This window comes from Chiloscyllium punctatum, chromosome 11 (genome assembly GCF_047496795.1).
Source record: "Chiloscyllium punctatum isolate Juve2018m chromosome 11, sChiPun1.3, whole genome shotgun sequence".
NCBI lineage: Eukaryota > Metazoa > Chordata > Chondrichthyes > Orectolobiformes > Hemiscylliidae > Chiloscyllium > Chiloscyllium punctatum.
The window spans coordinates 16,157,922-16,184,648 of NC_092749.1; the positions used below are offsets into that span (position 1 = coordinate 16,157,922).

Below are 26,727 nucleotides of genomic sequence, written 5' to 3' on the forward strand. Positions count from 1 at the left end.
GGACTTAAATGTGAAATTAAAGATCTTGCTGTTAAAAATACAGACTGGCACCAGTCATTAATCTATGACAAATAATTGATATAGCTGCTGAAATCTTTAATCCTCCATATACAGTTGCAACATGGTTTAGAAACAAGTTTATAGTAAAGAAACTTGGCAGCTGGAGTTATGTGATGTGCATTCTTTGGATCATGAAACAACACCGGAGCTGACTTCTGGAAGAAGAGATCCTAATTGGAAAGTATATGCATGTACCTTGACAATCTATTAGAGATCAGTTATTCACCAGCAGAGAATTTTGATGCTTATCACTATCCTATGGAGACTGGTACAATTTCAGCAGCTATATCAATTATTTGTCATAGATTAACGACTGGTGCCAGTCTGTATTTTTAACAGCAAGATCTTTAATTTCACAGCATAAACAAAATCCACCTAAGATTCTGTTTTATTCTCACCTGATTTCATTTGAAAGTTACTATTGGATCGACATCTGCTTCCCAAGTTGTTGTCAACAAACAAAGTAAAACATTCTCATCGTCTACCCTCTAACCTCACTTTTAATGCATTGTTTGAGCTGAGATGTCACCTTTTTAATTATAAAATCTTAAGTTATCACAGGAACGTGACTTGAAAGAAGTTCTGGGATTTACATATTAATGAATCGAAACCTGCAACCCTGTTCTAAAAGATGAAAAATTTAACAGCAAACTAAGTTTGTTTAATACATCGCATCAATTGTGTGACACTTTGATCTTTTACTTTAAACTCTGTGTCCTATGATCGTACCCCACTAGCTATCTGATGAAGGAGCAGCGTCCCGAAAGCTTGTACTTCCAAATAAACCTGTTGGACTATAACCTGTGATTGTTAACTTTGTCCACCCCAGTCCAACACTGGCACCTCCACATAATAGTTTGTTTATTAATTATCTCAAATCTTTGACTTCTGGTTCACAATCCTCCTGCTAGACCAATTTACATCTATTTGTTCCATCAAGTCTTTCCTAATGTTGAACACCTCTGCTGAATCTAGACCGACATCTTTAAGAGTTGTCCACGTATCTGAAGGCCCTTGGCCTTGCTACAATTCTAGTAAATGTTCACTTCGATGCCTTGATGTTTTTCCTGAAGTGTAATACTCAGATGATCATATTACTCTATCTGAGGCTTAACTGACAATTTTAAAATAAAATATTTTGTACGACTTCCTTTTGTGCTCCATTTAATTCCTGATTGTGAAGCTAAACTTGTTAGTGATACTATCCTTCCTTTTAACCAAAACCTTTGTCATAAGGGATCAGTTAGACTGAATCTTCATGCCTAAGTGATCAATAATGAAGATGCAGTCTCATTAAAGCAGTGGATACTTTCTCAGTGATGCCAGCTTCCACAATTAACTGACAATTACATGGTCAACTGATGTATTACAACAAAAACTGACTGCCTAATTTTTTTGCATGGTGTGCCTTCAGATACAGGATGTATTGTATGAATGATCTGGCATATTCCTTTCTGTTTCCCAGGATGCTCAAGCGTCTGAAGACCGTGAAACACTGGCACGAATGGCAGCAGAGTTAGAAACTGCAGAGTCTGCCGAGAAGGAAGCATACATTGAGAAATATCTCCGTAGTGTATTGGCAGTGGAAAATATCCTCACTTTAGATCGTCTGCGTCAGGTGAGTTTTACTGAGCTGGGGGATACTGATCAGGCTGATGATTTCCCATTTTCAGTTTCTGATTTAAGACTTGTGGGTGCATTATAGTTTAGTATGCATGTTCTATACATAGGTGAAGACATTTCGAGGTTACAAAAGGATGTCAACATTTTGAACCAAATTTAAAACTGAGTTATAGATGTTAGTTTAGCTTGCATTGTGTATTCAGGTCAAAAATAAATGTTCTATAGGAGTAGCTGATTACTTTACTTTAATTGCACTGAAATTTTGCTCTTCATAGTGTTGATTCCTGACATATAATTGAATTTTGTGGGTGATCCATAGTAAGTTTCAGCACACTGCTACACTTCACCCCACCTCTTCAGCACTTCCAAATACTTCTTGCCTGTGTCACCTCTGTCTAATGAGATAAACGGGAGATGTTGATCTTCCAGGTCTGGTCCACACCCTCTTCTGTGATTTGAGCAGTCACAGGTGCTAGATTTGGGTTGACCCAGAGGAGAAGTAATAGCTAATCATTCCAGCCAGCTGCCAATGTCACCAGAGATCCCGTCTGTTAATTTGTGAAATCCCAGCTAATCAACGTGTCATTGTCAGTTCAGTTTATTTTTAGTTCAGTTATGATGCTGAGTTAGGAGTGTAGGAAGCAGATGTGTGAATTTCTTCAGTCAGCGCAAGACTGGAGTATGACCCAACAATCAGTGGTTTGGACCAGACCAAACCCCTTGAAATACATTAAGAACATAGTCTCGACCCTAACTTTTTCTTATTTTAAAGATAAATGTAAGCTGTTGCAATCCAGATGCATTTTGGTCAAACTTAAACACACTTTATTTTGTCTGTAGTGTAAAAATAAAAATATAAGAATTGACTTAACTGTAATTCTATTGAATTGCTTAACAAATAACGTGTATTAACTACTACTAATTAACTGTTCCACTCAAGTAGCAAACACATCCTTGGCAAAGGTAAATTCAGTAAAGTAGATAGTCTCACATGCACTTCTAGCAGTACGAGGAGAACCCCAGCTTTTAGCTGTAACAGAGAGGAGTAAGAGCTTCCTCAATAATCCTGGTTCTGTGGGAACTTGACCCGAGCCATTCAGACTGCTTCTGTTCCAACTTTTTTTTTGAAAGCCGAAGGCCTCACAAGCTGCTTTGAGTAGACTATTGACCACATCTGTCTTATCCTTTATTTTTAAAAAAAAAGGTTAAAATACACCCCTTAAAGCCATAGTGTCATCACAATAGTGAATTGACTTTTGAGAAATGGTATATGCTACTCAGTTGCAGTTGTACAGACATTTAACAAAAATGAAATCTGAAATGTATTCTTTGTCCTGTAGGTTGTTTAGCTGTACTGAACTTTTATGCTCCTGCTTGCTGTCACTGTCTGGGCAAATTGTTGCATTTTTTTAATGAAGTCAATCAGCAATCTCTGGTGTTTTACGTAAATATTTTCAACTGTTAGATCTTCACCAATTTGCCCTCAGCTACTGTTTCTGTCAATACATGCCCTCTTTTATGATGGCACTGTGTAAATCATTCACATGTTCATTTGTGTCTGTTAACTTTGTCCTTGTGTATTAGCTTGTCCATTTCCATGATGCTCTAAAGATGGGATATTTTTATCTTGGTGTAGTGTAAGCAGTTGCAAAAAGAGCAAACTAGAACTAAAGTTGTTGGAAGCACAGCACAAAAATCCAAGTCTTCACTGGGTCTGGTATATTTAAATTAATTTCATCAGAAGAAATATCTGGGCCAAGATTTGTCTGGCACTGGGAACCTGGTGCTGTTTTCACTGGATGATTAATCCAGAGATCCAGTTAATCTTCTGGGGAACAAGGTTCAATTCCTGCTATGGCAGATGGTGGAATTTGAATTCAATAAAAGTGTGGAATTAAAAGTATAATGACAATCATGAAATTAAGATTTACAAGGATGTTGCCAGGATTGAAGGAATTGAGCTATAGGGAGAGGCTAAATGTGCTGGGGCTACTTTCCCTGGAGCGTTGAAAGCTGAGGGTGACCTCAGAGATTTATAAAATCATGAGGGTCATGGATAAAATAAATTGACAAAGTCTGTTCCTTGGGGTGGTGGAGTCGAGAACTAAAGGGTATAGGTTTAGGGTGAGAGGGGAAGACATAAAAGGGACTTAAAGGGAAACGTTTTCCTACAGGGTGGTGTGTGTATGGAATGAGCTGCCAGAGGAAGTGGTGGAGGCTGGTACAATTGCATTATTTTAAAGGCATCTGGATGGGTATATGAATAGGAAGGGTTTAGAGGGATATGGACCAAGTGCTGGCAAATGCGATTAGATTAGGTTAGGATATCTGGTCAGCATGGACGAGTTGGACCGAAGGGTCTGTTTCCATGCTGTACATCTCTATGACTCTATAGTCAATTGTTGGAAGAACCCACCTGGTTCACCAATGTCTTTTAGGGAAGGAAGCTGCCCTCCTTACCTGGTATGGTCTACATGTGACTCCTGACCCATAGCAGAATGGTTGACTACCCTCTGGGCAATTAGGGATTAGCAACAAATACTGGTCTAATCAGTGACACCCAAGTACCATAAATGTTGTTTTAAAATGGCAATTGAAACCTTTGGTAAACTGAGCCCTTTTTAAAAATTTATATGTGGGTTGCGAGCATCACCTGCTGGAGCAGCATTTATTGCCCATCCTTAAGTGCCCCTTAAACTGAGGGACTTTCTAAGGCCATTTCAAAAGGTGGCTAAGAGTTACAAGTTTTGTAGGTTTGGAGTCACATATAGATCATGCCAGGTTAAAACAGCAGATTTCCTTCCCCAAAAAACATTAGTGAACCGCAAGGGTTTTTATAAAGTCAACAGTGGTTACACAGTTGCTGATAGGTTAGTTTGTATTTCCAGATTTTCATTGAGTCAAATTTAACCATCTATCATGGTGTGATCTGAATCCATGGCCCCAAATCGTTACCCTGGGTTTCTGGATTACTAGCCCGATGACTGAGAGTGGCACAGCATCAGGTGGTGTAATGTCCAAAATATAGATTTTAAAATTGGGAACTGCACTAGACTTTCAACAGTAATAATATACATTGCAGAAAAAAGTTGTTTCAGTGAGCTGCTTGAATAGAGTAAGCTTTGGGTGAGGAAATAGAATTGGGGGAGTTAAAGTTTTTAGACTGAGTGGTGGACCTAGGGAACGTTGCATTATGGGCTGAAGCAGTTGATAAATTAAGAAGATTGGAAGACCAAATCCATTGAAGATCGGCAACGATTGATTCAAAGGAGAGGGGCAAGGGTATTAAACAATGTGAAAGAAAAATAGATAAGTTAAGATATTGAGCAGGAGAAAGTGAGGACTGCACACGCTGGAGATCAGAGTTGGGAGTGTGGTGCTGGAAAAGCACAGCAGGTTAGGCAGCATCCCACTCCTCTGATGCTGCCTGACCTGGTGTACTTTTCCAGCACCACACTCTCGACTAAGATACCAATCAGTATGACCTGATTGAAAAGTAGAACAGCCTGGAGGGGCTGTCTGACTTCTAATTTATTTGTGATGCTCAGCATTCTCTGAATGGAGCAGCTTTGGCTGCACATGGTGCTGTTCCCCTTAACCCTGAATTCTCCCCATCAAAAAGCATAAATGGTTAACGGACTTGAGAAACTGATCAGGATTCATAGAATTGTACTCCAACAGGACCTTGCAACAGGGGGAGAAGACGAATTGGCAAAACATCTATCGCAGTTGGAAACAAAAATAAAGTGCTGGAGAAACTCAGTAGATTCTGCAGCATCGGTAGAGAGAAACAGTTACTGTTTTCTGAGCAAGAGTCATTGTACTCAAAGTTAATTCTGTTTCTTACCAATGCTGCCAGACCTGCTGAGTTTCTCCAACATTTTGTTCTTATTTCAGATCTCCAGTATTTTACTTTTGTTAACTATTCAAAGGCTGGCTGCTTGCTTTCTTCCAAAGTAATGAACTGTTTCGTTGTGTATTGCTGAACTGCAAATTTCTCTTTCTGTTGTTTTGTCCTTGTCCTGATTCTGTGTTGTGTTGTTTCTTTTCTGCTGTGTTTTGTGAACAGGAAGTTGCAGTTAAAGAACAATTAAATACAAAGCGTAAACTGACCAGAAGGTGCATCAGCTCTCCAAACGTCAACCGGGTATGACTTCAGCTGTTTTCCCTCTGCCTTTGTGCATGATGAAAATCGGAATGTGCTTTAAATCATGCAACGAACATATGAATAAGGAGCAAGAATAGGCCACTCACACCTCTCAGCCTGTTTTACTATTCAATAAAATCATAGCTGAATTGATTTTAACCTCAACTCTGCATTTCTGCATGCCCCTATAATCTTTTGTCATCTCCGTCATCAAGCATCTACCTCTGACTAAAAAATAAAGATTTTGGATGTGGTGCCTTTTGAAGTAGGGAATTCCAAAGACTTCCAACCCTTGGAATTTGTTTTCCTTATCTGTATTAAGTGGATGACCACTTATTTTTAAGCTGTGCCCCCTAGTTATTAACTTCACTTGAAATCTTTAAACATTAGGAGGAGGAAACATCTGATTGTCAAGGGTAGGTTGACTGGAAACAGCTGCTTTGTTAAAAGATAGGATTGCGTTACAGAATTTTAGTTGAGTTGAGGGTCTTTGATGAAAAATGTTGATGAGGTATTAGGGGATTAATGCTTGCATTAAGTAAATAGAGGTTTAAAGGTAACTTTCTTAGTCCTTTAATGGGCTGTGAGCATTGCTGACCAAGACAAATTTGTTCCTGAAGCTTGCTGTATAAGAGGTATACACCTTGCTGTATACTCCCTTTGTTAGGGAGAGAGTGCTAATGTTTTAATGAAGTGCCAATAAAGGAAGGGCAATATAGTTCCAAGTCAGGGTGGTGTGTGATGTGGAGGGGAACCTGCAGATGGTGATGCTCTCATCTGTCTTCTGACATTGTGCATCTTTGGTGGTGAAGGGTGCAGTTTTGGAAAGTAGTGATGAAGGGTTCTTGCAGCAGTACATTTTGCAATGTTGTGCACTGTTGCCAGTCAAGGGAGTTGCTTTGTCCTGGATGGCTTTGAGTTTCTTCAGTAGTGTTAAAACAGCATTCTTTGGATGAATGCAGAGTATTCCATCACAATAATGACCTTTGCTTTGTAAATGATGGTAGACTTTGGGAAGTCGGGAGGTGAGTTACTTGCCATAGAGTGCTGAGCCTTTGACCTGCTTTTATCGCCCAGTGTTTCTATGGCTAGTCCAAATTAATTTCTTGTTAATGGTAACCCTCAGGATGTTGATTGGGAATTTAGTGATGATGATGTCATTGAGTATTAACGTTAAATTTCTTTTTGCATGAGATAGCCATTACATGGCACTTCTGTTGCAAAACATGTAATTACCAAGGGAATTCAGGGAGAGGCCAGGAGAAGTTATTTTCTTATATGATTGTAGAATGTAGAATTCACTGCTAAAAACTGATGGAAGTTGAATTCTGATCATTTCCAAGGTAAGTGAATAAATGTTTAATTTAGAAATAATAAGCTGAAAGGGAAAGGGCAGATTACTCCGACTTTAGTTAAGAGTGGTGTTCTCACCACACCTTAGTGAAGTTGACATGAAGTGTTATCACAAAATAATGAACTGGGAGAAGTTACAGGGGAATGGAAAAGTTCTTGTTGAATGATGATAATACAGTTATTATGAATTGAGATGTCCTGGCTGCCTTATTGAAAAACTAATAATTGTTATCTGCAGGAAATATATTGTGTGCTAATTATATTTGTGAATATGAACTCCATTACCCTAGCTAAGGCTGATGTGTCAAGAATTTATGTAAGGATTATTTTTTGTTGATTTGACTCACTTATAAAATACTTTGTTGACTCCTTTATGAAGTCCTGTCCCTAATCACCTTTTTGCTATTTTAATAAACCCTTTGTTTGTTATAAATGCTGCATAATCCCCTTGATTGTTCTCACCACCACATCCAAATTTGGATGTGCTAGAGCATGGCTAGTTCTGAGTTTGCATTCTCTGATCTATGATAGCATCTGTAATAGTTTTACTTCACTTAAGTAATGCATGTTTCTTTTGTATTTTTAAAAAAAGTTATCTGGAAGCCGTCATGATCTCAATGCAAGATCCAGCCTTGAACGCAACAAGGTAATTACATTCCTATCATGAATATATGGCAAATTAACAATATTAAAGAGAAATAACTTCCCTGAATAACTAACTCTCAACATTGCTAGTTGATTCCTGTGTCATTGCTGTTTGGTGACTTGACCATTCAAATGACACGATTCTGGTTAAATTTACCGCAGCGCATGCTAATCAACCTTTAAGCACCTGGTGATGCAAGATTTTAGGGGCATGCAATTGATATCAGCAGGTTTTTTGTATAAACCCCTTTGTGTTTTTGTCTTTGAAGAACAAATTGGCTAGACTGATTAATATTATTATTTGTGCAAGTTGTAAGAGAAGCATCGAACCTAAATAGCCAAATCCCCAATTGTGTAGTGTTCGTGATATCCCCATAGGTGTTGGCCCCCTACTTAAGTCCATCTGTGTTATTGCACTGGTAATCATAGTGGATGGCATGGTGGCTCAGTGGTTAGCACTGCTGCCTCACAGCATTGGAGACCCAGGTTCGGTTCTACCCTAACGTGACTGTCTGCATGGAGTTGGCACACTCTGCCTGGGGTTTGCATGGCTTTCCTCTGGGTGCTCCAGTTTCCTCCCAAGAGGTGCAGGTTTGGTTAATTGTACGTGCTAAATTGTCCACAGTATCCCACTGATATGTCGGTCAGATGGATTAGCCATGGAAGTTGGCTGCTGTCTTGAAAAGTGAATTTGATATTTTCTTCAGTTTAAATTCCAAATTACTTAGTAATTTAGACTGAAGAGAATTAAGACTTAACTTTTGAGAAGAACCTTGCCTGGCATTCAGCCCCATCTATGTTCATTATATTTGCAGCTCCAGATTTCATGGTCAAGGAATAATACTACATAATTGGGGATTTGGCTGTTTAGCGTGGCAGCATGGCTCATTGGTTAGCACTGCTGCCTCACAGTGCCAGGGATCTGGGTTCAATTCCAGCCTCTGGTGACTCACTGTGTTGAGTTTGCACATTCTCCCCGTGTCTGTGTGGATTTCCTCCCACAATCCAAAACGATATGCAGATCAGGTGAATTGGCCATGCTAAATTTCCCATATGTGTAGATCAGGGGAAATGATCTAAATTACTAAGTAATTTGGAATTTATACTGAGAATGCGTCTGGGTGGGTTATTCTTCAGAGGGTTGGTGTGGACTTGTTGGGGCAAATGGCCTGTTTCCATAATGTAGGGATTCTGTGATGAATCTTTATAATGTTGAAAAAGTTCATCTATAAAGGACCATTCTTTGAAATTAATCAAAGGCATTATCATAATTTTCATCATGTAGCCAGTTAAAGTGTTGCAGTGTTTTACTTGCAATGTTTGGGATATGTAGGGGTGGAGACCCATACTGGCCCTTGCTATCACCTAGAATAGCAGTGCTAGGACTTAAGTATATGCTTTTAGTTTAGGGCTGTCATGTTAAATGAAGGCAAGCTTGAACATGTTTCATGTCTCTCTCTGCTTTCCACCCAAACAAACATGAGCAAATGCATGCGTAATTAGGGAGTGGAGTTTTCGAAGTGGCCTTTTGCATCATGCAGGTGTGAGTCTTGGAACTTTCTTCCTTATCTCGTGTGTGGTACTCAGAGACATAAATGAAGGAAAATATTGATGTTGTTTTAAAACCTTTCAGTGCCCACAGTCTCAAGTGCAGCTATCACAAAAACATAACTTGAACTGGATTTCTTCTTTTTTCTCACCTGTTCCTGGACAGAGTCGATGGGAGAGTCAGCAGGACATTTCGACAGCTGCATTGCAGTCCAACAAGAAGACTCCTCCATACCGATCCCCGGCGTCTAGGCATTCCATGCCACAAGATGCAGGTGAGAAGTGTTACAAAGATCTATAAAATTATGAAGGACATAGGGTGGGTAAGAAGAAACCTTTCCCCTTGGTGGAGGGATCACTGACCATGAGGCGTAGACCTAAGGTTAGAGGCAGATTGATCAGAGGGGACATGAGGAAAATGACTTTCAACCAGAGGGTACTAAGAATCTGGAACTCATTGTCGGTTAGGACGGTGATATAGAAAACCTCATAACATTTAAGAAGTGTTTAATTGTACACTTGCAGTGCCAAGACACACAAGTTATTGGCCAAGGGCTGAAAAATAAGATTAAAATAATTAGGTGGGCTTTTGACCAGTTCAGATTCGATGGGCTTTTTTCTGTGCTGTAAACCTCTGACATAGAATAGTTTTCTTTTTATATGGAAAGAGTGCAAGAAATTTTGAAAACAAAAGTTTGACTTACAGGGATATTAAAATGACAGTCTTCCAGATGCTAGTGTAACTGTTTTAGTGCTTTCAAAAGGCATACTGTTTTTGTTTTTGGAACCTGAATTCTTTAAGAAACGGTCATTGAGGTTAGCTTGCAAGTTTCACCTGACCTTTGAGAGAATACATTCCCTCTGAGATATTTAATCTCAATCCTAAAGTTTAATTGTTTGACACAACCTGTAACTTTCAAAAACTACTCCCATTAATTAGGGGTACTTGTTATTTTATTAATGCACTTTTGATCTTCATGAATTTAAGTAATTGGAAACAGGAAGTGACATCCTTGATCTACCTGTGGCTGCTTTCAGCATTCTCCAATTTTTCTGGTATTTGTTCTTTTCGAAAGCTTGTGGCTCATTGAGGAGATTTTAAATATTCTGCTGGTATGATCTTTAACTGAATATTACTTGAGCAAAATGGATTGAAAATTCTGGAAAGACTTTGCGAATAATGAAGCAAGTTCACTTTAATTTCTGTAATCTGTCTGAATACTTAACTGTAGTGGGGCTTTATGGTATGACATACTTCTAATCTTGTAAAAGAATATTTTCCAGCAAAATATCCAGCTGCTGCTTCAGACTTGTAAAATCTTTGCTTCGTATCACGTAATTTATATTTGCTAAAAATGCATGGTTCACTTCAAATTGCCACCTTGCACAATATCCAGTGTTCTGGAAATTCTGAGCTCTTTTTGTTTGATCAACAGTATGCTGTTAGTAGATGACTAACAAAGTAACTTTTGCAGTATGCCTTCTCAGGGTTTGTTAATTTTGTTTCTTAAATGAAACCTTTTTGCGAAGCATTAAGATCACCCAAAAGGCACAAAAGGAAGGAAAGAAGGGTAAAAAAAAAGTATGACTCTCGCTTTCATGTAATGAGAGTAGAAATCAGGCAAATTGGGAACCATGTGTTTTTGAGACCTGCCTGGACTCATAGAACATAGAACATTACAGTGCAGTACAGGCCCTTCGGCCCTCGATGTTGCGCCGACCTGTCATACTAATCTGAAGCCCATCTAACCTACACTATTCCATGTACATCAATATGCTTGTCCAATGACAACTTAAATGGCTGGGAAGATGTAGAATTCATGAGCTGGGTTTGGAAATATATGACTTGGAGAAAAAGTGCAGTTTACAGCAAAGACAAACACAATCCAAAAATCAATTGACTGAAATTTTAGTAACTGTGATACAAACACTAAGGACAGTAGCATCATCTAATGACTTTCTAACAGGGCCAATTCCTTGTTTTGTTTTTTACCCCCCTCTTCATGTCCTTTCTTTGTCTGTCGGGGTTTCCAGTCATTTGCAATGCTGCCTGCTAACAGCTATAAATGGTAATAACTGCTGGCAGATATACTATCCAATAGTACAACGCACTCATTTCGTTGCAGCTCTTCCATTAGTAAAATCTAATATTGTGATACAAAGGCTGCATGTTTTTAAAATAACCTGATTGTGTTGAGACAATTTTGTTGTAAAAAATGAAGTTGCTGCCAATTTTAGAAAGAATTCCTGTGATGTAATTAATAATTTGTCATTTTTTCTCCCATTTGTACTGCCTGTGCTTCTTTGATGGATAATGGTAAGAAATTCTAACAACAGGTTATTGTCCATCTAGATTTGCTTTCATTGTCCATCTAGATTTGCTTTCATTCCAGTGTCAGGGGAAACATTAGTGTATGATATTATTGGAGTTGTAATACTTGTCTGTATTGTTCTTAATTCCTCTTCTGCACCTCTTTCTCATCGATTCACTCACTTTCTAAGGTGTATTGTTTTACTTAATGAAATGAGATCTGCCAAAATAGCAGAAACTCCAGCCAGTTTTACTGTGTGAATTAGAAGGACCATTTATTCCCCAAAAACATCAAATTTGCTGTCCTGTTTGGAAGAAAATGGTCAGTTGTGTGACCCAGAGCCTTAAGTTTTCGTGTACCAATGTGAATTTGAAATCAGAACAATGGCTTCAAGTCCGAATGGTTCCCAGTAGACATTTCAGGAAGTGTAAATGGGTGCATGCATTCCTTTGCTATGCCTTGCTCAATTATGATCACTGGGCAGTATATTAGGGAAACATGAGCTAATGCATGAAGATTGTACTGATAAAATCATTATGCTACTTGTTTTGCAAAGTTATCTTTACTGATGGTACAACTGTTCTCCAAAGCTCTGACAAAGTGAGTAACATTGCTGAATTACTTTGAAATCCCTTGAATGGGAACTGAGAGACCAGTGTGGTAGTAATGTTAGTAGACTATATGCTCACATTCTGAGACTGTAGTTTCAAATCCCATTTGGCAACCAGTGGAATTTAAATTCAATTAATTTTAAGTCTATAAAACTGTAATTGAATGTTAGAAATGGTGACTCTGAAGCTATGATTGTAATTAAAACCTATTGTTCTTGTCAGGTTTGGCAAATCTGATTTTATTTTTATTCACTTATTGAAAAGCTTTGGGTATCCTTAGAAATGGCGAAATTTGTTTCCTTTCTGTAATTGTGCTTAAACTGAACTACTTGATTGCGTATTTAAGAGCTGCTCCCTTGAACAGTCCGTGTGGCATAGGTACACCCAGAGTCCTATCAGCAAAGGAGTTATAGAATTTTGACAGAGTGAAGGAATGGTGACATAGTTCAAAGACAAGGTAGAGTGGTTTGGAGGGGAACCTGTATTTGCAACCTGTGCCTTATGTGGATTCAAACTAATAGAAATAAAATTTGTGTCTTGTGCCTGTGTTTGTATCAAGGAAGGAGGGAAAAGGTGAGATGTTCTGGGAAAAGTAAGTGATCAGTTTGTGGTTACACCTAATGACAAATACACATTGGAGCATTGAGTTTGTGGAGAGAACTCCTACATTTTCTCTGTCCTTAGTCATATGGTAAAGAAACAAAGGGCGGTGCAAAATAGAAAGGTAAAACATATAGTACAATGAAGGAATTCATTTGCAGATTCTGCATCATTATCTACCATCTCTTATCAGACTCATTCTCAGCACTAGCAGCCTCTTACTTGAATCCAGTGAAGGCCTTTGTACCTCAGATGCCCAAACTTCTCAAATCACTTTTCCCTGTACGTGATGAAGAGAAGAGAAGATCTGTCCCTGTACCAAATCAACAGGTGAGGACTTAACTGTTTAATGACTATTTTTTTGAAAACAAACTAAACATATGTGGTTGGGAATGAAGACGTAAGAGATACTGTGAACCCCTTTTTTAGTTTTAAAAGTCCAGAGAATTGCAGGTGCTAGAAATCGGAAGCAAAAACAGAAATTGTGCAAAGATTTCAGGTTGGGCAGCATCTGTGGAGAGAGAGCATGTTTTAACATTATCAGGTCCCGTTTGAACCATAGTATCACTACAGTTTGATCCACTGTCTGTGCACCAACCTACCAAAGAGCATCCCACCCAGACCCAGACCCCACCCCATCCCATCCCTATCCTTGTAACCCTGAATTTTACCCATCTAGCCTGCTCATATCTGAATATTACAGTGCAATTCTAACATGGCCAATCCACATAACCTGTGCACCATTGGGCTGTGGGGAAAAAACCGGAACACCCCATGTTTTCTGTTTGCTCCTTTTCATTTAGTCTTTAGTCTTTAGATGTAGGGATATTGTGAAAACTTTAAGTGATGGTAGTTCTCAGAAACATGGGCAGGATGAGTTGGTGAATTGACTACAGGTGAAAAAGACCAATGTGGCAAATTGAGAGAGGAGCAAGGAAGATTTCAACAATGTCAAAGATAGTGAGCTTAATTGTCAAGAAGCAAGCAGGAATCGGAGGAAGATTGCCATCAATTTGGCAGTTCGTAACAATATTTCAATAAAACTGGCCATGGTGCTTGACAGAATCTTAAAATGCTCATTTTGTTTTTAATTGGTGTAAAACTGTATTTGTGTGTGAAAGAATTATGAAAGCAAGAAACTTTAAGGGCGCCTTTGTAATAATTCATTAAAAAGTTACCAGGCCTTTATATATTCAATGATAGCTTCAATGAACTGGCTTTTCGATATGATCTGTAACAAAGTTCCTGAGGTAAGTGAAGGGGGAGCACTTATTAGCTGCAGGGAGGCATTAATGTGTGTGCAATATAAACAGGAATATTTACTCAGTTTATGGCTCTGTTGTTGTAATCTTGAAGGCACGCCATTCAATACAGAAGGTGCTGCAGTCCTGAACAAGATGTTGAATCTTTTGGGAATGCAGGCATCACCACTGTAACATCACAGGGTCTCAGAATTGTTAATGGTCCAGAAAGAAGCTATTTGGCCTGTTGTGTCTAAACCAGCTGTCTGAGTGTTTTGAATGAGTGTCACTCTCCTGCTTGTTCCCTTTAATCCTGCACACTGTTTCTATTTAAGTAATCATTTGATACCCTTCTAAATCCCTCAATTGAACCTGCCTGTATCAAAGAACCAATAGTGCATTTGAAACCCAAATGTCCACAATGCCTCGCATTAGTTTCTTCTGCAAAATGCTTTAAAATCATGTTTTCTGGTTCATGATCCTTTTATGAGCAATGTGGAAGCAGTTGAAATGGAAAGGGATCACACAAGTGACTTGTTCTGTTACTGAACTCTGTGCAGGCTGGCCTGATCATTTCATTGGTTTCAGTAACTTCTGGTTATGATGACATCACAATTTAAACCATACTTCATTTAAAAAATGTAAAAGTGCCATTACATTTATGTAGTGCCTTTCTCAACCTTTGGGATACCTCTAAGTGCTTTACATTTAACCAAGTACCTTATTTGAAATGTCACTGATATTTTTGTGGACCAGGACTGACACTGAAGTATCATCATGATCTTAGGTTTTAAGCCAGAGCTTCTGTAGGCCCTTGCATAGGATGCAGAGGAAAGAGATGATGGGTTTTGAAGAGATATTCAGAAAAATGTCAATGAACAAGCTGTGATTGGATCTGCTGTTGGTGAAAGTGCAGTGGTCCTGGTTGCACAGAATGTGGAGAACTGGGAACCTAAAATTATTTAATAGCAAATTTTTGTTAAATGTTCACAGGTTGTTGAATGATAGAATAATTTAAACTGAGTCTGGGGATTTTGGGGTTTAAGCCTTATCTAAATAAATAGTGCATAGTAACTGATCAGTATTTCTTACCTGTAGTCTGTTCCTCGAATTGTGGTGCAGTCTGCTAAATTTGAAGATACTTTTGAACAGAATCAAGTCGTAAGTATAATTTCAAGAAGTATTTGAATTCATACCTGTCTGAATAGGTATCTCTCAGCACATTGACTGCACGTGGTCAAAAAAATCAAACTTCTAAAGGTCTTATGTGTACACTTATGTATTCAGCAGCTTAAATATTTTATAGTGCTGCTGTCTTGGAAGTACTTTAAAAGGTAGAAAGGTGAACAGCGTAGTCAGTTGAAAGGAGATCAGTAAAGAGAGATGCTTCTTAAAGGTTGTGAAAGAGGTAACAAGGTCAAATGGATATGAAAGAGAGCTTTCCAGTCATGGAATGGAATGATGATTCAGAATGGTGAGGACGGAGGGTAACAGCTCGGATGCAGACTCGAGGAAGATACTATGCTCCAAGACAAGGGAGGGATTTAAAAACATTTATTAACTCACTGTCTGTTTTGCTCAGAATGTTCTTTATGGACCTGATTGTGGCTAATTGGCAGCTGGGTTTGCTATTTAAGAAAATTGACTGCATTTCAAACAAAGATTTACCGTGAAGCACTTCTGGGATGTCCCAAGGACTCAAAATAAGTTGCTACGCAAATTCAACTTAATTTCTATTTAAATGAACTTTTGAAAAATTGATTTTCATTGCCTTCATGTTCTGTGATGTGTTACTTATAATGTTTATTAAGTCAAGGATGGACTGAGAAATCTATTTCTTTAAAGATGCTTTTCTTTCCAGTTTTGGTCACCGCTCTTTAGCACCTCCCTTTGAACCTCGTTTGTCTACTGAGGTTAGAAGGATGATGAGGAACATATTTGAGATTGTTGCATGATTTCAGTATGGCAGATATTTGTTGCAAAGTATGTGTTTTGTTTGGAGTGGTTGTGGGATGGGGTTAATGAGGAGAAGGGATAAAATGCGCTAACATAATTTGCTTTGCCAAAACGTGGTGTTTCTGTACATTTTCATCAGGCTCAACAAGACAAAGTCTCTTCTGCTCCAGTGATCATGACAAAACCCACCCACCCCGTAGCCATAGCCTCAGGCACTCCAAATGCTCTGTCGAAGATCGATTCAGTGGACACAGCTGGCCATGAATCCCAAGGAGACCCTCAAAGTCCTTCAAGTGAGGCTTCAAGTGGGTATTTCTCCCATAGTGTTTCTACAGCAACACTTTCGGAAACTGCTATGGTGTCAAGTGGCGACGTTGGCACACCTCCACCAGGTTGGGTCACTACAGACAGGGACACTTGTGCCCAGCTACAAAGTCAAAGGTCAGCCACCACTCAGGGTTCAGCACAACTGAATGCTGATGTTAAATCAGATTCCTGCTTTGCTGGGCATGTGGTGAATGGATCTCTGGGCATGCAGCATCAAATCACTCAAGTAACCGGTGGTGCGCCACTGATGTCCAGCGAAGGTCAATTCCAACTGCAAAGCCCAAGCAAGGATGTGGGAAAGGATAGTGGAAGAGTTCAAAATCAATCAGTAAGTCCGGAGGTAACAGCAGAGTCTGCACATGAGACAATGGTGGCAGAGCCCATGGAAATACCTGCATCAGTTGATACGAAAAATAGCTTCTCTACTTCTCAGACATCCAAAACACCATTGGATAAAACAGTCAGTCCAGATGTGACCAACCAGAAGGTCACCCTACGTTCTCTCCAAATCGATGAGCTGGAGGACTTGTTACCGGTACAGAAGTCAACCTCAGCGCTAACTGTCTCAAAGTCTGAGCCAAAATCTGATGCAACACAGTCCATAACCACAGCATCTAACCCCTTCAGAATACAAAAGGTGAGGACATCCGAGTTGAAGTCGTTCACTGGCATCTTGGGGGATGAAACCACTTGGCAAGATTCTGAAGATATTCTTGAAGATAAAGAAGCGCAGTGGTCAACAGAGGAATGGGACTCCGGGGCCTCTGGCCTAGCTGTAAGTCATGTACCAGAGCCATGTGACGATTCTGAGAGCTCTGTACCTGCAAGTGCAAGGTATGATGATGATCCTGAGTTATCAAGTGAGAAACTTGAAATTATTTCAGATTCTGAGGAAGCTGTTGACACCATTCCTGAGTGGCTAAAAGAAGGGGAGTACGTCTCAGTTGGTACAAACAAGACTGGTACAGTCAGGTATATAGGATCTACAGAATTTGCTGATGGAATTTGGATTGGAATTGAGCTGAATGTACCAGCAGGTAAGAGACTTGAGAATATCTTCAATGGGATTTTGGTTCTATACTTAAAGAATGTTGTTAATGGGCTGAAAGATAGCTTTACCTAATTTCAACCCTTTTCTCATTGACTTTATAGCTGGTTTCTTAAGGTCTTGAGTTGCAGCTTCCCACAAGAGTGGCAAGAGTTTGCTTTTCTTTCGTTTTATTTCTGCTTTGTTATTTTCCGTTCTTATTTATTCTCTTGAAGTGCTTCTTTATTTGGTGTCTTGTGTTGGATAAATAATTAAATTTGTCTCCACTATAATTCATAGAGTGCTGCTTCTGAATCTTGTGCAACCAAGTAACAAATAGAGAAATGTTAATATGATCATATGGTGTACAGCATCTCTAAAATTATTTTGTTGCAACTTATTATTTGCTATAATATTGTCGATTATCTAGTATGGAAACATTTCATTTCTGCTCCAAGTTACAAACCACAACTTAAGTTCATGAACGACTCTAGTTCTGCATGGTAAATGTAGCATTTTTTGTGATGCTGTATCCTTCCAGTGTGGACCATAATAGTGTTTGGGTGATGTGAAAGCTGAAATGGGAAGTTATACGGATGCGCAGCGCAGGAGGAGTTAATGTAGCTTATCGTCTTTAAAATATCCACTGACAGAGTCATGGAGAAATACAACATGGAAACAGACCCTTTGGTCCAACTCCTCCATGCCAACCAGATATCCAATATAAACCTAGTCCCATTTGCCAGCTTTTGGCCAATTACCCTTTGCCTTCTCCTATGAACCTTTATCTTCCTTTTGCTTCAAATATTTATCCATTTCTCTGAGAATATACAATGATCACTGTCTGTCGCACTCTACAAACTAGCCCATTGCTCCAATATTCCATTCCACAAAAATTTGTCCCATCACGTTTCTTCACATAGGAGAAGATGAAAAGAAAGATTCCTCCTTCTTAATGGCTTTGCAATTTTGTACACTTTTGCTTTTAACCAACCAGGATGTAAATCCAATGAGCTGGGGGAATGATTTGTTTTGATTCTTGAGATTAGCTGTATTTTTTTTTTCTCCCAGCAGTTGTAGTAAAAGATCAGGTGTACTTCTGTCCCTATGTTCCTTTTCATCACGTTCTTGAAGAGAGTGGTTGTGTCTTTGACCTGTTTTGGGCCACTACTGCCCTCAGCCAGTCATTTTGTTTTGTGAAAGTGCCTTCTGGAGAAAAGCTCCAAGTATTTTGCTGTTCTGCAGTAATGGTGGGATTTAAAGATTCACCTCTCCCTCTTCACATCATCATTTAGACCATAGGACCATAAACAGGAGTAAGCTATTTAGCTGCTTGATCGTTCTGCACTATTCAAAAGGATCAAGGCTAATCTGGCATTCCTTATGTCCACTTTCCTGCCTTTTCCCCATAACCCTTTTGAGAAGCAGTCTAATGGAAGAAAGTTAAATATTGCATATCTTGTCATGAGGCTAGTTTCTGGTTGTTCATTTACTTTGATTTACTTTCTGAATGTTTTCACAATTTGCTTTAAGTTTAAAGTTCTAAAAGCACTTTTGCTATGTTTCAGGAAAGAATGACGGTTCAGTCGGTGGAAAGCAGTATTTCCGATGTAATCCAGGCTACGGAGTATTAGTTAGGCCAAACAGAGTTGCAAAAGCCACTGGCTCAGTGAAACGGCGTAGCACTGGCCTCCGGACTCAGTTGGCTGCAAATTCGGAGAATCGGAGGAGCGGGAACTTTTCCAAATCTAACCCAAACTTGTCAGCTCTCACTGCAATGGCCAAATCTGAAGGAGGAACAGGGCTCCGATCAGGTGACAGGACTCCAAGGAAGAGTGAGCATAGGAAATCCTGGTCTGCTGAGCAAAAACCTTCATGAGAAATCGGCCAGTGCTTGATGTTTAGACCTAACTGGTAAGGCTTTGGAACTGGACATCCATGGCAAACTTCTTTTTAAACTGAATCCAGCGGTGCCTTTTGATAATTAACTTGCCTGTCCCAAGGAGAACCATCCACTGGCCTATCCTGGAACTCTCTTAATTAATTATCTTTTTCCACCTGCCATGTTCACTTTTATCTTCCAACAGTAACATCATTTCATTTTCCTGCTTCAAAGTGGATGATAATCAAATGATCTGAAAATGGCTTGTGAACTACTGGACCTATGCTGTAAAAAATATTTATGATTCACTTGAGGGCTTTTGTATTGTCAAAGTTTGACTTCACAGTTCTACTGTGCTGAGCTGCCTGCAGGCCTTCTCATTGCGAGATGAATGTATCCATGCCCTCTTTCACAACAGTGGAATCAAACATTGTCATAAGCATCTCTTTGAACCTGCTCAAAGAATATCCAAACACTTGAGTATTAATTTCCTGCCCCTATGACATTGTTGTAGTACTTAAGTTTTCACCTTGAATCAGATCTGATTTTAGTTCTGGGGTGATTTTGAGCAGAGCAGAGAGTTCAAAGTTTTTTCCGTGCCATATTGAGGGCTTGGTCCCATTTCTTCACTACTGTTAGGCCTCGAAAGTTTGCTGATATACCAAGTGTGGGAGAATACAGCAACTCCTTAGCAAAACAGGGCTAATACTTAACTGGGCGAAGACCCAATTAAGATGTCAGTAAGGGAATGTACAGTTTGCTATAATGGTCAGGATACCACCAGCGTGCTTCCACTGGTGGAAGCTCCTCCTATTAGAACCCAGGAATCTTTTTTTCCGCCAGTAATGGTGGAAATTTAAGTGCTGTCCCTATGCAATGCAAGCAATGTATTTTAACTGGTCTGTTGGGATTGTGAGGAATATTAGGGTGGCACGGTGGCTCAGTGGTTAGCACTGCTGCCTCTCAGCACCAGGGTCCCAGGTTCGATTCCAGCCTCGGGCAACTATCTGTGTGAAGTTTGCACATTCTTCGAATGTCTGCGTGGGGTTACTCCAGTTTCCTCCCACAGCCCAAAGATGTGCGGGTCAGATGAATTGGCCATGCTAAATTGTCCATAGTGTTAGGTGCATTTGTCAGAGGGAAATGGGTCTGGGTGGGTTACTCTTCGGAGGGTCAGTGTGGACAGGTTGGGCCTTTAGGGCCTGTTCCCATGCTGTAGGGAATCTAATCTAAAAAGATTTTGAAGTATTCAGTGGCTTAAATGGGTAGACTCCAAACAGGTGGGAAAGATGGGATTTCCAATCACTTGACTGTTATCAAAGCTCAGAATCATGTTTGACTGTACATTTGGCAGTATGGATTAGAATAGCAGATGTGGAACAACAAAACAAGATTTCTGAGAGAAAGCTCTGCCTCACCAGACCATTTCTACTGTGGTGATTTTCAAAATGCATTCTGTAAACTATGCAAGTGTTGGTTTGATTAACATTATAAGTTTTTTTTTAATGTAAAGTGGGGAATGCTAATTCCCTTGGGTCTTTCACACAGAGCAGAAACTCCTGATTTAATCAAAATTTTTAACAAGTTTGTAAGTGGCCACAATGCTGTGGCAGGCATTACTGCCACAGAAGGATGGAAAGAGCCTTCATTTTGTGTTATCTAGCATTTCAAAGTTTCTCGAGCTTTATTTCTTGATGTATTCTGAATTATCAAATAATAATTTTGAATAAGCATAGCATTAGGTGCACAATGTTGAGAAGAAACCCAAAAAGAGGAGATACGTACTTATATGGGTCAAGTATCGAACGTCAGGGGTAGTGGATAAGTGAACAACTTTGTGGAACTAGGAAAAAGAAAGGGAATGAGAACCAACCAGTCATAGTTAAGCCAGGAAGTTAACTATTGTTTAATATCTCTCTCAGGCATTGCACTGTCTCTGGCTCGTGTTCTGTACCTGAAGGTATAACTTGTTAATTAGGATGGTGGTGTACCTGCTGCATATTTCCAATTCTATGTTGTCATTTAAGCAGTTGTTTTCTGAGTTGTGATGTTTAGATTTACGTCTTGAAGTCGTGGGCAGTGGTTGCCCAATGTTTCAAATGTGCGTATTGATGGGCAGCTCTTGCTTTACTAACCAGCAATCAGAAATTGTTGGTGTCTGCCACGGTTCTGAGATGTGCCTTGTTCTTTACCTGATTGCTTTGGATTTGAGTTTGCAGTGCATGAGGTCAACTGCAAAACAATCCAAAATGCTCAGGTTCCTTTAAGTTGATAGGGAGCAGGAACGTTGTCAGTTGGTGAGGAGCAAATTTGAGCAAGGAGGGACCATTTTGCTTCATTTCTTGGTCATCAAAGTGGACCTCAGTGCAAGTCTTTTGAGATTTAGGTGGGGTGAGGTGGGCAATGCACAAACTACGAAAGGTGGATTGTATGGTCTTGTTCCAGTTTCATGTCTTTGCCTTGCGAATTATACCTGGACATTTTTTTGTGTTTTTCTGTGTTATACTATTTTACTGAAATATTGAGCACCTCTTAGGCAGTGTTAGAATGTTGTAAGCATTACTTGAATGACTTAGATTGGCTGAATGTTTGGGCTTAAGTTATTCTGCCCCTCAAGTTCAAAGGTAAATATGATTATCTTCTATTTTTGAGATCTTTTTGAGAGGGGGCATATTACCCAAAGCAGACGTGTGATTTGGGCAATAATGAAAGCTGATACTGTAGATGCTGGGAATCTAAAATGAAATGCTGGAGAAACACGGCAGCTCTGTCAGCATTTGGGAAGATAGAATTAATTTCTGTAGGGAACATATTTGCCGATTTTCACTCTGTAAACATATAGTGCAGGTCGGTCTGATATAACGCATGCTTCGTTAACACGAATTCCCTGTAAAATGATTGACAAATTGCGAACACTATTTCTAAAGTGTGAACTTTTAAAACATGTGTTAGTTGTAACACGATTACATCACCAACACTTTAAGCGCTGTTTCTAAAGCGTGATTTTTCTATAACATGAGATTTCACACGAACGCAACCATCACGTTGTAGAAGAACTACCTGTAGTTGTTCTCAGAGTAACTTGCAGGTAGAAGTACTTGAGAGACCTGAATTCTGCAACTGTGTCCCATTCTTATCTTTTACCTAATCAATCCCTTCTTATATCCTAGCACATGACAGATTAAGTTGAGCTGAGCAGCTTCTGAAGAGAGTGAAGACCAAGTCTTCACATAGCTTGTGTTTAAAAATTGACCATTGGGTTTTTATAATGAAGTGCAGCTACATACATCTGCAACATGGGCAAATAATCTGGATACCTCCATACTGATGGTGAAAGCATGGAGATACTGGGAACCAATTTACAACAGATTATATACCTTGGTGCTGTGGTATTGTCCCCACCTGTGAGCTAAGGAATTAGGGTTCAAGTACACGCTGCTCCCAGAGATATCTCATCATATCCAAACGGATTAATTCAAAAATTAACTACACAAATTGTTTGGTTGACAAAGTGCTATTAATCTCTGTAAATGTAGTTGTAAATCAACTACTCCAGATGCCTATCTCCCTTGGAACAGGCTCTTTACCTTGTGTGGAAAGGAGAACAGTCATTGTAATGCAACATAGTACAGGTCTGTATGAGTTTAGGCATCCACAGGTATATTTTCCAGCCAATTTTCTTTCCCTGAATGCAAATTGCACTAAATTCATGTGCACTATTTTAACACAGGGTTCAACTTTTTAGGGCACTTTTTTATTTTAAAGTGCATGTAGAAAATTCCTGTACTTTAATTGTTTGTAAAAGAGGAGTGTCCTGCAGATTAATATTCTACCTGTTTTTCAAGGTAGCTCAGTGGAGGTTGCACATACCCCATATAGCCATTTAGGTTTTTGGATGATTATGCAAAGTTTCCATTTTTTCCAGAATTACTGCTGATTTGCTGCAACCATTTGGAGCGCATCCTACAAAGCTTTTGGACTGGTTTTCAAATTTTAACCACTAAGTTAGCAATTTAATCTACACATGTGTTAATTGGGTGTACATTAAAAACAATATATAAATTGAGCTAAAATCATATTTTACTTTCTTGGGAGGTTGGGGAAGAGAGCTTTGGCAAGTTGGTATGGATCAAAATTATCCTGCCCACATGTTAAAAGTTTACAATGGCCAAGTTATGTCTGCCACGACAGGGAGGGAGGGAGGTGTGTTATGGGATATGTAAAACAAACCAGATATGTAATTACAGTAAATATTTGTGGCAGCCTACTTGCATCAGGATCAGTTAAAATTTGAGCTCACATTTCCTGAAGTTCGACTCGAGAGGAATGACCAGGTAAAATTTTGTTGCACTTGATAATCTACTATTTGGTTATTTTTTAAAAAAATTAAAATTGGGTATTAATTAGTGACTTGTATTGCTCCAAGTATTGTTCTCGAATATTGGTGCAACTGGAGGTATTGTTTGGCACACTGTTTTGTATATCTATAATTGGAATTATATTAATCACATTCAATGGGTTTGTTCTGGGAGAAAATCTTCTGTGAATACTTCCCACAGAGTATGTTTCAGACTTTTGCCTGCAGCAAATAGGAAACCTGAGTTACTTGAGATATTTTGGCCTTAATCCTTATGATATGTCACTGAAGGAAGTGTTTTTGAGTACAATGGAGGAGGATGATGAGCAATGATAGCTCAAAGAACAAGTCATTTTTGTTCATCAGGCACACCTGAAATGGCTCTGGTACAAATCAGAATAATCCCCCATTTTTTTAAAATGCCAATGTAATCAGTTTTTTAAAAAGTAACAATATAAAAATAATTTTCACAACAAATGTCAACTTCTTGGTATTTGTGCACTGCTAATTGAAAGTGTGGAGCTTTGTATCTCCTTGTGTACTACAGCACTGATACATCAGCAGAAAGCTTATTCAAAAAAATTCAAGAAACCAGGCTGTGTATGCTATAGTTGTCCCCCACACTTGACTGCTGGATAATTTGTTGATCATGTTAACCTGCAGCAGATTATGACTGAAAACAAACTAATAACTGTTATTCATGAATGAAGCATTGACATGTTCTGACTAGAATGTCCAGAAATAGTAGAGAAGCTGAAATGAAGAACAAAATGCACAAACTCATCAATTTTAACCCAAGTTTAATGTTTTGTTTTCAAGTTGATTGTATTCATGCATTATTTCAACACTTGAAAAAACAATCCGTGGAACATTTGATTCCAGTGGTTGAAAGTGATTTTAATGCCTCATGTGCATTGTGTAATTCTACACTATGCACTCTTTCTGAAGTAGACCATAAGGATGGTGGTCGTGGAAAACACAGCCAGTTTTACACCAATATGGCCTCATCTGTTGGGTTTATATGACCACTTCTGAACTGCTGTAAGGTGAGTTTGGGTGCATGTTAAAAGTGAGTGGCGCTGGAAAGCCTTCCTTTGTGGCTGACCAGATTTACTTTCCCAATGCACTTTTGGCAGTATAACAAGTTTGCTAACTGTATGTTTCTCAAAAATGCCAGGCAGAAAGGGATAGTTACACTATAGTTGTCCTCCACACTTGACTGCTGGATAATTTGTTGATCATGTTAACCTGCAGCAGATTATGACTGAAAACAAACTGATAACTTTTTATTCATGAACCAAGCATTGACATGTTTTGACTAGAATGTCCAGAAACAGGAGAGAAGCTGAAACGAAGAACAAAATGCACAAACTTGACAATTTTAACCCAAGTTTAATGTTTTTTTTCAATTTGAACGTGGTCTTCTATGCTGTACTGTCAAGGTTTGGTCTGTGTTTGCCGTACATGTATGTGAATGGTTGGTAGTAATTCACTTGCCCAATGTCACACCTGTTTCATAACATGTAAATTCTGGCTTTAATTCTTTTTTTAGTTGAAAGAGAACTCAATTTTATGAACTAGAGGTTTGAAATGGTGACTGTTCAGTATGCCTGATCTTGGAGTTAACATGCAGTGTGATTATTTTAGATTGAATCAATGTTGAAAATATTATGTAAAAATTTTAAAATATTTGGGACAATACAATAGTAGGTGTTTATATACCTTTTATACTGTAATTGTCAAATCTTTAACAGAATTAATGTTACTAGCTCTCAATCTGCAGAAGTGCCTAGTATGTTCCTTCAAGGCCAGTACAAGAAATGTAAATGTTAATATTTAATGATTAAATTGCAAGTCTATGAGAGAAAGCATTTACTCAAAGGGTGATCAGCAGTAGAGGTAAACTAAGTCAAATGATAAGTTCAACTGGTTCGTCTGGTTCGGGGCTGGACGATTCACACCACAAGATGTTTCCTATGTGGTGTCAGTGCAGTTGTGAATATGTGTATGGGTTGTACAAGCAACAGGATAATTGAACTAAGTAAATGCTTTTGTTTTGAACGGACATCTTGTGGTTTTAGAGTACTGGGTCCAGACATTGCATTTTTCTAATATTCTATTTTATTAAATATGGGAATTATGGGATATGTAAAACAAACCAGATATGCAATTACAGTAAATATTTGTGGCAGCCTACTTGCATCAGGATCAGTTAAAATACAATCATTTATTTATAATGTTTGCAGCTCTATGAAGCTGAAGTGTATCATATTTGTCTTGGATTTAATCGTATAATAACCATTTTCAAAAAAAAATAAATTCTAACTACTGATTCTCATTTTATGTATGAATAAACACTGATCTGTCAGTTCTAACTGAAGCTCAATGGTTGTAGAGCCCAGGAGAGGTTTTAACTTAACACTAATTGCTTTTTGGAGTCCAGTGGGAAGTATGCACAAGGTTCTGTAGCTGGTTGGCAATATGTATATCTGCCGGGTTTGTATATAAAAGGCACAATGCAAAAATTTAATGTATGTAATTTTGAATGTATTTTAAGGGCTTAATGAAATTCAAAGGTGCATTGTCATCTTCGTGTCTCTTGTGTACTTAAAAAATCTGTATAATAACACTGCTTGTTACTTTTGGCTGAAAAATGAGCAATAAATACAAATTCATGTACAAACTAGGTTTGCTGTGACTTTCTGTAATGTTGTTGGAGTTAAACTTTCTGAATGGGACTTCACATAGTTATACAAATAATAACATGCAGAATAGGTAAATTTGGAGCATTGCTTCCATGTAACTCATTTGCCAAGTTCTGCAAGTGCTGCAGATCTCATTCAGAATGCTGTCCTTACTTAGTAGATCTGTGGAGAAGGGAGGGCTAATATTTGGGTCATTGTGTTGAAAAGTGATCAGAAACATTAAGCCCCGCTCTCTTTGCAGATGCTGCCCTGACCTCTGTACATTTTAAATTCATTTTCAAAATAAATCTTGACTGATTCAGCTGTGCTAATTTTGCTGTGATAATTGAACCT

The 26,727-nt window shown here is 38.8% G+C and overlaps 1 protein-coding gene across 2 annotated transcripts in view; it reads left to right on the plus strand.

Annotated features, from left to right (window-relative positions):
- LOC140482765 (kinesin-like protein KIF13B) overlaps window positions 1–26,372 on the plus strand; it is a 189,217-nt gene extending 162,845 nt beyond the window's left edge. Inside the window, exons 33-40 of one of the 2 annotated variants that reach the window (XM_072580355.1) lie at window positions 1,526–1,678; window positions 5,753–5,830; window positions 7,776–7,829; window positions 9,543–9,651; window positions 13,093–13,229; window positions 15,239–15,301; window positions 16,236–17,460; window positions 19,019–26,372. In XM_072580355.1, coding sequence (XP_072436456.1) covers window positions 1,526–1,678; window positions 5,753–5,830; window positions 7,776–7,829; window positions 9,543–9,651; window positions 13,093–13,229; window positions 15,239–15,301; window positions 16,236–17,460; window positions 19,019–19,329 — 2,130 coding nt within the window. In that variant the 3' untranslated portion in view covers window positions 19,330–26,372. The remainder of the gene's footprint in view (window positions 1–1,525; window positions 1,679–5,752; window positions 5,831–7,775; window positions 7,830–9,542; window positions 9,652–13,092; window positions 13,230–15,238; window positions 15,302–16,235; window positions 17,461–19,018) is intronic. The other variant, XM_072580356.1, reaches the window with a different exon arrangement.
- Window positions 26,373–26,727: the final 355 nt, after the last annotated feature.